Here is a 13,301-nt window from a genome sequence, read left to right as displayed (position 1 = left end):
GCACAGAGCATCAGTTCCCCACCTAGCCCAGCAGTGGAGCCTCTCAGTGCACCTCTCTCTTCTCCCCTGCACGGCAAGATTCACTCAAGGGGAGTGATTGGCTGCATGTTTTTGCATCTTCCTAATTAGGAAGGGTCCTTACCCTGGCACCGCTTACTGGAAGCTAGTTTGACACAACTCAAAACCTTCCTGTGCAATTAAATCTGGCCCCTTAGACTCTAAAGAGCAAAAAAGGAATTACTACAAGAGAAAAATGCCATGTTTACAGAAGAGTAAAAGTGGAGTAAGTCGGTAGATGGTGAGCTGGCAGGCCAGAGGTGTCACCAGAGAAGAAGCCTGTTCAAGGCTATTTCTTTCTTTTTGCTCCAGAAATCCAGTGGTCAAGTCACCATCAAGCAAGGATAATTACAAAAGCGGTTTCAATAGCTGTATACTATGTATATTTTGTATAGCAAGAAAGAAAGAGAGAAATGTCCTCTTAGTAAAATATTCACTTTTGTCAACCCTAAAAGGTTTTGCTGGTGACCCTGTTGTAGCTGGCAGGAGTTTGTTTGTTCTGTCTTGTTTTGAAGATGTGCTGTGTGGAAGCCATGGCCTCATCTCCTAAGAGCTCGTCATCGGGTGGGAATCGCCTCTACACAGTCTGCTTGCCTTGGCATTCGCGTTTTGAACACTGAGCAGGCTTCCACCAGTCCCCATTGTGACAGTGACAGATGTTACATTCATCCACTTTCACTTCAATGCCAGCCGGAATGATCGTCGTTCCTGCAAAACAGTTTGGACCTGAAACACATATATAAGCTGATTAGTTGATTAGGTCTGAGAAACTCCCTTTTTTGTTTCCCTCTCCCACCTCAGTTAAAAAAAGAAATCCAATCCCCAAAGCCATGAATGAGTAGGTCAGACTACTCTTACCAGCGTATCTTTAAGGAATTTTCTAGTCATCTCCCTTAAATGCAAGCTTTTAACTTCTGCTATCTTTTGCACAGAGCTCTTATTCCACATATGTGTCATGCATTAAAAAAAAAAAAGTACCAATGCTCAAAAAAGAAAAAAGTCTTAATATCTGTTACTGAGTACATGCAATTTTTTCTAAAGTAAGGTATGGATTAAAGTCTACTTGCTTTATTCTCTGAGTGTTAAGACTGCCAGAGTGCCCCCCGAAACCTGAATGAGGGTCTAGCGTGGTCACCATCACTGTCTGTGCCCGTGGCCTGGCCTTCCCTTCCCAGAGTAGGTGTGAGACAGTGAACTTGCTCACTCCCTGGTTTCAGCACCTCCCCAAGTCCAGGGATTCCTGGAATCCCCAGCCTGTTTCTTGATAATAATGAATAATTCATGACCAGATGATTTATTCATGTCCCAAACAAACTTTGTTAGAGGTTCATTTGATTTTTATAAAAAGAGTTCTTTTAATCTGCTGGCTATCTAATATATATATTTTTAAAGAATGACTCAAAGGGTTGGCTTTTGAAAGTCAGCAGGAATTTTACTTTTTCAGATTCAGAAAAGCTTTGCTCAAAATGTCACTTGCTTGTTATAGATAAATGTGTTTAAAATTCACCAATCTTTTTTTCTTAACTTCTTGTCTTTCCCCCCTTTCCCTTACTTTTTTATTTTCACTCTCTAATTTTTGTTTTCTTTTAACCCTCCCAATGTAAAAATCCCAGTGTTCGGTATGGGTGATACTATTTCTCACATTCAAATGAGATAAAGATTGCTTCCCAAGGTGCAATGAATTATAGTGGGGTAGTACAAATTGCTCTTTCCTAGAAATGATTTGGTGTAAATCTCTGATGTACATATTTAAATAAAGAGAGAGAGCACTGAGTTGCGTCTACTAATGATTTATTCACCCGACATTACTGGCCACTTGCCATAACTGCTAGAGAGTAACACTGCAATGCACATCAACATCAGTGCCCCACTTTCACTTTCCTATCACTTGATAAGAATTTATGACACGATCTTTACGATGAAGTAAATGAAATCAGGGCTGATTTGTAGTTCACTTCATAATTGGAAACTTGCCTTTCTAAAATAGTAATTATTACATTATTTCTCACTCAGAAGTATTTAATATGCTACAGGTTCAATTGCCCTGGTTTCAGAGCTCCTGGAGCTCAATTGTGCGTGTGCTTGCCAACGGTGTTTGTACACCTATGCCTTTCCTTCACTCAAGTGGACAGAATCTCGGGGTGCGTGCCTGGATGTGAAGAGCCAGTAAGAGCAGGAGGGATATAATGGATCCACACTGGTAATTAAATGACTTAGCAAACTGCGCCCTCACCCAGGAGTGTGCTCCTTGTTAAGATGCTATGGTTAAAAGCTCTTGGCCATCTTAATTCCTGATTACTTAAGGGTCACTGTATCAATTTTAAGTCTTAGGATTTAGGTCATAGTTTGATAGATTGAACTGCCTTTGGGACTACACCTCTCTGGAAAAATTCCACACCAAATCATGAATTTGTTCTGTTATTAGAGAACTTGGGAAAGAGATATTTTCAGTATGTAGCTGGTTTTCCCATAGCTGCTATTGACAGCAGCTGGTTCTTGGCTGGATAGGGTCTCACCATAGCCACACAAGCTTCAGAATATAAACTAGATGAACACTAATTCCTGGTTTCCCAGAACCAGCCCAGAGGAACCAGTAGCTTCTCTCTTTCCACTTCCTGATATCTAACCAACTGTTTTCACCCTAATTGAATACTTTTAACTTTTCCAGATAGGAAAATAATTTTTTTCTAAACAGTGGTTCCAAAACAAAGAAGTCCATGAAATAGAACAGGGAGAAAGGTAGAATATTATCCAGAAAGTTTTCCAAACTTCATGAAAGTATTTGGAAATCTGTCAGTAGAATCTTAACTCTGTGTGTGTGTGTGTGTGTGTGTGTGTGTGTGTGTGTGTGTGTGTGGAGTCACACTACTGGCTCACAGGGGGCAGGTACATCTCAAAAGAAAAAGGCAGGGAGGGATCTTGGTAAAAAGATTTCTGGTTAGTCATCTTGCTTAGAACTCTGATTTTCATGTCTGCCCCCTTTCAGCATATATTGGTACCATACAATGATCAGATATTTGATCAGACCATATACATCATTTCTTAAAGATCATGTAGAATTCCTGCATTCTCAGCTCAGGAAATATATTTTTTATTTATTTTTAATTGAGGGATAACTGCTTACAGTATTGTGTTGGTTTCTGCCAAACATCAACATGAATCAACCATAGGTATACATATGTCCCCTCCCTCTTGAACTTCCCTCCTCCCCTCCCTCCCCATCTCACCCCTCTAGGTTGTTACAGAGACCCAGTTTGAATTCCCTGAGTCATACAGCAAATTCCCATTGGCTATCTATTTTACATATGGTAATATCTGTTTCCATGTTACTCTCTCCACACATCCCACCCTCTCCTTCCTACCCCCCACCATGTCCATAAGTCTGTTCTCTATGTCTGTGACTCAGCTCAGGAAATACTAATAGCTATTGTTTGACAGAATACAAAGATGAATCTTTTGCAGTTTGCCAGGATTCACCAAAGTTGCTGCCTGTAAATAACATAGTAATCTCTGGACAGTCTGCTCGGCAGCCAGGGGTATTATACCGAATCAAAAACTCCTGTTTGATCTCATTAACAGTGATTTTAGTAGCACCTATCTGAGAACTTCAGATGTAACTAGAGCAAACTTCAAGTTTGCTGTTAATAGCCTTATCTGCTTAAAAGTAATTTAGCTAATTGTCAGGCACAATGGTTGGCACTATTTAGAAATTCTTCTGGTCTTGGCCCTTTCTCCTTAATGTTGGTGACAGTAAGTACTAATTTGCTTTCAGCATGTGAGTATCTTCCATGAATACCTCAAAGAAGAAATCTATGTTTCTATATATTCTCTTACTTTGACTGGGGGTGGGGTGGGGTGCTGCTCTTCTTTTGTCTTGGTTTAGGTGAAAGAATAAGTCTTAGAGTGACCTTAATGGCAAAAAGCAACAAATTTTAATGCAGAAAACTTAGAGAGACTCCAGAGGGGAATAGTGTAAGGCTGGCAAATAGGACCTCTGAGCAAAGGTTAAAGGGATTGGAATTATTTAATCTAGAGAGAGAAAACAGAGGTATGACTCAATAACTCTCAGGGAGTGAAGGCTTATTATGTAAAGAATGGTGACCAAATGTTCTTTCTTTCTTCTGACACCTGGAACAAGAGGAAATGGAGATGCATTGATTCCCAAGGCATTGGAAGCACACACACACACAAATAGCTCAGAGAACTGAGAATTAAGTGTGGCAGTTGCCAATAGTGTGGTGAGGTCTTTCGTTTCAGAGATCTCAAAGAACATATGAGGTCTCATCTGTCAGGTAGATTGAAATCATCAGCTCCTTGAAAATAGGAACTGAGTATCTATTAGTTTCTGATGGTCCAGGACTAATACTGTGTCTTACAAAGATTAAAAATAAAATAAAATAAAACAACCCAGTATGTGCTTGGTTGGGCTTCCCTGGTGGCTCAGTGGTAAGGAACCTGCCTGCTGATACATGTTTGATCCCTGTGTTGGGAAGATCCTCTAGAGAAGGAAATGGCAACCCATTCCAGTATTCTTGCCTGGAGAATCCCACGGATAACGGAGCCTGGTGGGCTGCAGTCCATGGGGTCATAAAAGAGCCGGACATGACTGAGTGACTAAACAACAAATATGCTTGCTTAGCTGAATGAAATCGTATGAAGTAGCTAGTTATCTACTGGAAGCAAATTACTTCCTGAAATTTCAGATCAGGCCTAAGGTATATAGTTATCAAGCCTCACCCTAGCCATATGGAAATATTTATTAATTAATGGAAACAGTGAACATCTGCTTAATTGACTATGCCAAAGCCTTTGACTGTGTGGATCACAACAAACTGTGGAAAATTCTTAAAGAGATGGGATTATCAGACCACCTGACCTACCTCTTGAGAAATCTGTATGCAGGTCAAGAATCTACAGTTAGAACTGGACATGGAACAATAGATTGGCTCCAAATTGGGAAAGGAGTACATCAAGGCTGTATATTGTCACCCTGCTTATTTAACTTCTATACAGGGTACATCAGGAGAAACGCTGGGCTGGATGAAGCACAAGCTGGAATCAAGATCTCTGGGAGAAATATCAACAACCTCAGATAGGCAGATGACACCACCCTTATGGCAGAAAGTGAAGAGGAAATAAAGAACCTCTTGTTGATAGTGAAAGAAAAGAGTGAAAAAGCTGGCTTAAAACTCAACATTCAAAAGATGAAGATCATGGCATCTGGTCCCATCACTTCATGGCAAATAGATGGGGAAACAGTGACAGATTTTATTATTTTGGCCTCCCAAATCACTGCAGATGGTGACTGCAGCCATGAAATTAAAAGACGCTTGCTCCTTGGAAGAAAAGTTATGACCAACATAGACAGCATATTAAAAAGCAGACACTTTGCCAACAAAGGTCCATCTAGTCAAAGCTATGGTTTTTCCAGGAGTCATGTATGGATGTAAAAGTTGGACTATAAAGAAAGCTGAGCACTGAAGAATTGATGCTTTTGAACTGTGGTGTTGGAGAAGACTCTTGAGAGTCCCTTGGACTGCAAGGAGATTCAACCAATCCATCCTAAAGGAAATCAGTCCTGAATATACATTGGAAGGACTGATGCTGAAACTGAAATTCCAATCCTTTGGCCACTAGATGTGAAGAACTGACTCATTTGAAAAGACCCTGATGCTGAGAAAGATTGAAGGCAGGAAGTGAAGGGGACAACAGAGGATGAGATGGCTGGATGGTATCACCGACTCAATGGACATGAGTTGGAGTAAACTCTGGGAGCTGGTGATGGACAGGGAGGCCTGGCATGCTACAGTCCATGGGGTTGCAAATAGTTGGTCACAACTGAGCAACTGAACTGAACTGGGAATAGTTATACTTTCCTAATCACTTACTTCATGCCAGAAATTTGTCTCATTTAGTCTTTCCAATAGAACATATAAGATGTACATACTTATTCTGAGGACACTGAGCCTCAGAAATAGAAACTAACTTGCCTGAACTCCCATATCTAAGAAGAGGCATCAATGGGACCATGGACTCAGACCTGACTTATAGGAAAGGAGGCGGAGCCTCGGAGTGCACTGCGATTCTGAGCTTCTGATGAGAATTTGGGAACTTTGTGGGCTTTAGTATTGAGAATGCAGATTAGATTAGAAACTTGATGGCTAAAAAGAAGTAAGGCTATTTTCCTATAGATCTTGGTCAGATCTCTCAAAAATTTACTAGTTTTATATTGGGTATCCATATTAGGTTAGTGTATCTATATAGTTGCCAGAAAGCTTAATTCATGTAAAAAAGAAATTCCTCCTGAAGCAGATGCCTGGACACGGAGGCTTTGGCTTTCTTTTGATCTGCAGTGAAGTTCCCATTGGTACTGCAGGTAAACCAGCTAGGAAGCAGAATGAGTAGACTTTGACTCAGGAGACCTGGTTCAAGGTGTAGTTCCATGATTAAGCCTCTATATCACTTTAGGCAAGCACTCCATGATGCAAATATGGATGGAAGTCCATATGGTCAAGTCTCAGAAAGAATTCATACTTTTGAAAATGCAGTAGGATGAGAAATGCAATTTATATATTTACTGGGAGTTGGAGCAGGATGGGAAGAAGGAAAAGCAGGCTAAGGATTCTGTTCTATGAGAAAAATTTTCCATGAAACACATTTTTTTTCTATTATCCTATACTTCTCTAAGCACCTATTTTGCATACCTAAAAATAAAAATTGTTTTGCAAACATTATTTCATATTATTCATAAGAAATCTCATAAGGAAGACCAATATATTGTGTAACAGCAGAGCTTCTCTGGTGAGGTGGCCATGGGGATTCTGGAGTTCTATCATTTCAGCAGGATTTTTTCCCAACTTGCCACCAAAATCTTGCAGAGGTAGCCCATGAGGCATCTGCATAGAATATCTAGTGATCAGAGAAAAAAGCATCTGGAATGATTTCTTCCAGCATCAGTAATCTAAGAAACCAGAGAATTAGAAGGGATTCTGTCATATTTGAGGTTGTAAGAACTGAGCAGATTAGCTCTGCCGCTGAAGTTCTCTTTCTTGATAAGCCCTGAAAAGTTCCTCATAACAGGAGTGTAGAAACTATATGGAAAAGAAAGTCTGTAGCTACTCAGATCACATCTCCTACAGATCTGTGTTTGCTTATGATGGTAAATATCATTTCTGTTGCATGAGAGAATGAACATGTAACCTGAAACCAATGTTCTCAAAGAGATACTCTCAGAGCTGTGGAAGATGGTAACAGAGAGTTTGACCAATGGGTTTACGGAAAGACTGTGCGTGGGGACAGGGGAAGAGGGGGGAGGGTATGACCCATTGAGGAAATTAAAAAGCCAGTGGGGTTACAATGATAAGTGCAGTAAGAAGCGGCTGGGAAAACAGTGATACTTTGGAGCTGGGGGCACCTATTGGCTTGCAAGAACCAGTGTTAAATAGTCAGGAATTTTAAAACCTGCTGATATTATCTTGGTAGCTTGAGATTAACATATGGGAACTATTTATGCCAGTAAAAGCAGCAAATGCTAAAAATAAGGATTTTAACTGCTTCTCCCCCCACCTGAAAGCCAAATCATATAATCATCTATTAATATATCACCAGGTTAGGGCTCAGGATTTACGGCCTTGTTGGACATGTTAAAAAGTTTGGTCCTTGTTCTAAAAGCAATTGGAAATGACTAGTATTTAGGGATTTGTGTGTGTGTGTGTGTCTGTATGCAGGTCAATATCCGTGCATATGCATGCGTGTGTATAGTCATGAAGTGAAGACTAATTCCATAGACTGCACCGGTATCACCACGTGACTGGTCCACAGTGCACCCATCTTTGGACTATATGTGATATGTCTTGATGAATGTAGGGAACTTTGCAATTGCAGACAAACAGTAGAAACTTCACATGCCCTGGCACTAGTGAGATGGTAAAAGCACATCATTTTCTCCTTTGCTCTGAGGCTTTAAAAGTACTGCTAAAATGCTGGGGTAGTATTAAATTAGGATTCGAAATTAACACATTGGCTTGAATTAACTGATCAGATTATCCCTGACAGAAAGTAAGATCCTAAGGCACAATGAAGCATGCAAATTGATCTGGAAGAAGGAAAATGCTGGAAAGAGGGAACAGGTAATTTCTAGGATAGTTTAGTCAGAGTCCCTTAGGGGATGAGGGTCATGTTCAAGCTGATGGAGTTACTGGGCTATTTGGGGGAAAGGAAGATCCTATCAGTCAAGCAATAAATCAGTCCTGGAAAATTCAAGCATAAAAAGCACTAATTAAGCTTGTATCTAGAGGATATCCAATATAGTCAAGCTTGGAGGTAATACAATCGGTTGTTGTTCCGTCACTAAGTTGTATCCGACTCTTTGTGACCTCATGGACTGCAGAATGCCAGGCTTCCCTATCCTTCTCCCAGAGTTTGCTCAAACTCATGTCCATTGAGTTGGTGATACCATCCAACCATCTCTCTGTCACCCCTTTCTCCTCCTGCCCTCAATCTTTTCCAGCATCAGAGTCTTTTCCAGTGAGTCAGCCCTTTGCATCAGGTGGCCAAAGCTTCACTGGCACTTCAGTGTCAGTCCTTCCAATGAATATTCAGGGTTGATTTCCTTTAGAATCGACTGGTTTGATGTCCTTGCTGTCCAAAGGACCCTCAAGAGTTTTCTCCAGCACTGCAATTTGAAAGCATCAGTTCTTCAGTGCTCAGCCTTCTTTATGGTCCAACTCTCATATCTGTACATGACTACTGGAAAAACCATAGCTTTGACTAGATGACCTTTATTGGCAAAGTGATGTCTGCCTTTTAATACACTGTCTAGGTTTGTCATAGCTTTTCTTCCAAGGAGCAAATGTCTTTCAATTTCATGGCTGCAATCACTGTATGTAGTGATTTTGGAGCCCAAGAAAATAAAATCTGCCACTATTTCAATTTCTCCCCATCTGTTTGCCATAAAGCAGATATAAACAGTAGCAAGGGCCAAAATCATGCCGAAGATCTGACCCAGTGAAGACACACTCCTTGGGTGCAGACATAGCAGCCTGCTCCATCAATATTCCCAACCCAGGATCCTGGATGTTGCTGTGAGATTCATTGGCAGAGCTGGCTCTCTGACAAGTCTTTCCAGGATGGAGATTATGTAGTTCTTCTTGAAATCACTAGCTCTCAATGGAAAGTAAGCAGTGGGTGAGCCTGGAGACAGAGCCTAGTCAAGTCCTTGCACCTTAGTTCTAAGAGAGCCTGGGGCATGGATACCTGCATTCTGGCACTTGTAGCTTCTCAAGGGAGAGAGAAGCTTGCTTATTGAGGATTCCCCAATCACAGGAAGGAGGCAGTTCATTTCTGATGCTAAAATGGACTGGGAAAGGAGTCAGTGAGGGCAGACTTCATGTGCTTCAATTTTTTTCTGGGGCTGACTGCCAGTATGTTGGTCTAGCGACCAGGTCAACAGAGTAAATATTAAGAACAAGACTGCTCTAACCATGAATGATACAGCTGTTAAGACAGAGTTTCTGCCCTCACAGAGTTGACATTCTAGTGGGGGATGAATCAGACACACAGTAGAAAAACACACAGGACATTTCAAGTCATTTTGTGCTATAAAGAAAATAAGCAAGGCAGAGGACCTAAACTCAGGAAAGGAACATTCTTCTGAGTTTACAGAACATGGTTTATATGTCTTTGTAGAGCTGTGAGATGTCAGAATCCCACTGCATACGGGAGGAAAATGAAGCTCAGAGAAATCAAGCCCCTCGCTGAAGGGCAGAGAGCTAAATGTTGGGAGAGCTTAAATGCCCGTCATCCTGTTCTGACTGCTCTCCTTGAGCAGAGGCTTTTCTATGTGTGCTATCACTTACTGCAAATGTCAGCCAGAATGATACCCTCTCCTGTTCCTGACTTCCTAACTTGCTTTTTTTTTTTTTAACTTTTTATTTGATATTGGAGTGGTGGCTCAGACAGTAAAGAATTTGCCTGCAATGCTGGAGACCTGGGTTAGATCCCTGAGTCAGGCAGATCCCCTGGAGAAGGGAATGGCAATCTACTCCAGTATTCTTGCCTGGAGAATCCCATGGACAGAAGAGCCTGGCAGGCTACAGTTCATAAGCTGGCAAAGAGTTGGACATGACTGAGTGAGTAACACTTGTACTTATAGTTGATTAACCATGTTGTGATAGTTTCAGTGAACAGCAAAGGAACTCAGCTATACATATACGTGTATCCATTCTCCCCCAGACTCCCCTCCCATCAGGCTGCCACATAACATTGAGCAGAGTTCCCTGTGCTATACAGTAGGACTGTGTTATCCATTTTAAATAAAGCAGTGTGTACATGTCCATCCCAAACTCTCTAACCCCAGCTTGCTCCTGTAGGAAGCTCAGATGAGATACAGATCCAATTGGCAACACTGAATTCATTGCACACTTGAGGGGTTCTTTTTAAGAATTTTCATGCACTACCTTACTTCCTCCTCCCATGATCTACTATTTTCTGTGTTTCATAGATGAGACAACAAAAGACAGAAGTGTCGAATGACTTTCTCTAAGTCACTCAGCTAGTGAGTGAGTGAGCTGGGACCCAGAGCCATTTTTTCAGGCTCTGTCCCAGAAGTCAGTCTTCCTGGGTGTAGGAGCTACACTTCACTTCCTCCAAGTTTTAATAGCACCCACCTGCCACCTTGTGATAGTGTGGGATGGATTAGACAGAAAAGGCTGGGATATTTAAATTCCTGTGTTAGACTGTGTGTGTCAGGGAACTCAGCTTGGTGCTCTGTGATGACCTAAAGGGGTAGAATGAGGGGTGGTGGGCGGGAGGCTCAGAAGGGAGGGTATATATGTATATTTATAGTTGGTTCTTGTTGTGGTACAGCAGAAACCAAGGTAACATGTGTACTTTTTGCTTAGTTGCTCAGTCGTGTCTGTCTCTGCGATTCCATGAACTGTAGCCCACCAGGCACTTCTGTCCGTGGAGATTCTCTAAGCAAGAATAGTGGAGTGGGCTGCCATGCCCTCCTCCAGGGGATCTTCCCAACCCAGGGGTTAAACCCAGGTCTCCTGCATTGCAAGCAGATTCTTCACTGTCTGAGAGCAATTATCCTTCAGTTTAAAAAAGTAGTGTGAGTGAGGGTGGGGAGGGACGCACACATGTGTAGGTAAAGGGGGTAATTGGAAAGAGGAAGGCCATTCTACACAACTCCTGTGGGGCAGAGAGTGGATCCCTGCCAGCAGCATTGTTCAGCCTCTTCTCTGTGAGTGCAAAACAGGAATTGCTCCCAAGAAGCGGATATGGCTGAGAAAGAGTGTGGCTCTGATGGTCTCCAAAGGCTGCCAGCCTGGCACTGAGATTCCTCAGCAGGAGGTGCCCTGTTCTTGTTGCTTGTTGCCCTAAATCCTCTTTACATTCAAGCCTCCTCCTTCCCAGAGATTTGGAAACCAGGCTGGTCATGACCATTTTATAGACACTTCTGGATTATAAATGGTATATGGTGTCCCTGAAAATCCACCTTCTGACAATAACTTAATATTGCTTGCCAGCCCCCCCGTTTTTTTTTTTGAGTATTGCAATTTCTGGCCTTGATTTGAAAATTTATTATTGATGCTTGGTGTCTTTTGGAAATTGGCTGTAAACGATCTTCCTGCTGCATAAATGAGGCAGATTCCTATTGTGTAAGGCCATAAACATCCTGTATTTATTTGGCAGGGCATCTAAATCATTGTTATAGCAAATACTAGGCTTGTAGGCATCTGTCTGGGATTGAATTGGATTGGATTATGTTCCTCCTCTTAACCAATTTTAATTCTCTGCTTCCTGAAGTCTGAGATGTTATTGGGCTACTAAAAGCAAATAGGCTTCTGATCAGGTGAACCCATTTCTGACTATTAAAATCTCAGAGAAAATGTTTCGAGAAACCAGTAATTAGAGCTGATGGCAGTGAAAATGGAGGTAAATGACTGAAACCTCCCCAGTAACATGTTTCAGTGGCCCTTTTAGGCCTAGACAGGGAGCAGTGATGAGATTCTGGTTGCTAAAGGGTTTCCAGCCTAGAGAATGGAGTGCCTGTCCCTACCTGCTTCTAGACCCTCATCTCTACCTGCCTTTCCAGCCATTTTCTTAAGCCTCAGAACAAAAAGCTTTCTCAGATTAAGGTGACAAGTCAGGAAGGATTGTTTTCCAGAGGCTGCCCAAGAGGTGCCTGTTAATCATTTTATTTGAAAATTCAATATTGCTGAACTCCCACACAAATTTCAGCATGAGGCCTCCGGAGAGTTTTTTAGCCCTTAAGTATGTAAGGTTTATAGCATGGGGCTCCAATTAAGCAAAATGCAAAGACTGAAGGAGAGAGAGGAGAGATGGAGTTGGGCTAGACAATGGAGGTAAAGGTTGGCTGCTTTTTTCCTACTTTCAGGCAGCTTAGCTGCTGTGAGGATCTGGCACTGTTCACAGTCTGTATTTGCTGGCTCTGTATGTACAGTCTCACCTTCAGAAGCTGGTGTGCGGTCAGAAAATGACTTGGTTTGCTGTTGTATAAAACACTATCTGCTCAGACAGCCCAGTGGTCCAGTGGTTAAGAATCTGCCTGCCAAGTGCAGGGGGCACAGGTTCAATCCCTGGACCCAGAAGATTTCACATGCTGCTGGGCAATTAAGCTCCTGTGCCACAACAACTGAATTCATGCCCGAGAGCCCATGCTCCACTCTAAGAGAAGCCACTGTAGTCAGGAGCCTGCACAGCAATGAAGACCAAAAGCAGCCAGTAGAAGAAAAACAACCCCACCTCGAACACTGTCCATTTAATTTTTGCTTCAAATGATGAAATCGACTCACCCCAATTTTTCAGCCTTAAACCAGATGACCCGCTTTTGTTAGACCTTTCAGTGGATTTCAAATCCCTTTCACCTTTCTCCTCAGCAATCCTAAGAGGGGGAAGAACTGTCTGTACTCTGCCCACCTTACAGCTCAGGTCACTGTGGTTTGAAGAGAGGACATGAGGTGGGTTACTATGTGATTTCCCAGGTGGGGTGATTTATTTCAAAGTGAGTGGACAGAACTCTGGAGTCAGGCTGCCCACATCTCAGTCTGCCTCCTGCCACTTATTGCCATCTCCATGTCCTCAGCCATAAAGTGGGAATGATATTGAAATAAAAAGAGCATTTACCTAGTGGAGGTTTTGAAGAAGCAAATGAGTTTAAGTATGTAACATACTTAGAACAGTGCCTGTCATGAACTAACAATGTCAGTTGCTGCCTT

At 42.0% G+C, this 13,301-nt stretch overlaps 1 protein-coding gene across 1 annotated transcript in view; it reads right to left on the bottom strand.

Annotated features, from left to right (window-relative positions):
- Nucleotides 1–634: 634 nt before the first annotated feature.
- Nucleotides 635–13,301, bottom strand: part of VWC2L (von Willebrand factor C domain containing 2 like) — a 187,702-nt gene continuing 175,035 nt past the window's right edge. The window contains exon 3 of the mRNA XM_052636278.1: nucleotides 635–783. Within this exon, the coding sequence (XP_052492238.1) occupies nucleotides 635–783 (149 nt within the window). The remainder of the gene's footprint in view (nucleotides 784–13,301) is intronic.

Source organism: Budorcas taxicolor, chromosome 2, assembly GCF_023091745.1.
Source record: "Budorcas taxicolor isolate Tak-1 chromosome 2, Takin1.1, whole genome shotgun sequence".
Lineage (NCBI taxonomy): Eukaryota > Metazoa > Chordata > Mammalia > Artiodactyla > Bovidae > Budorcas > Budorcas taxicolor.
This window is presented reverse-complemented; position numbering and strand designations above follow the sequence as displayed.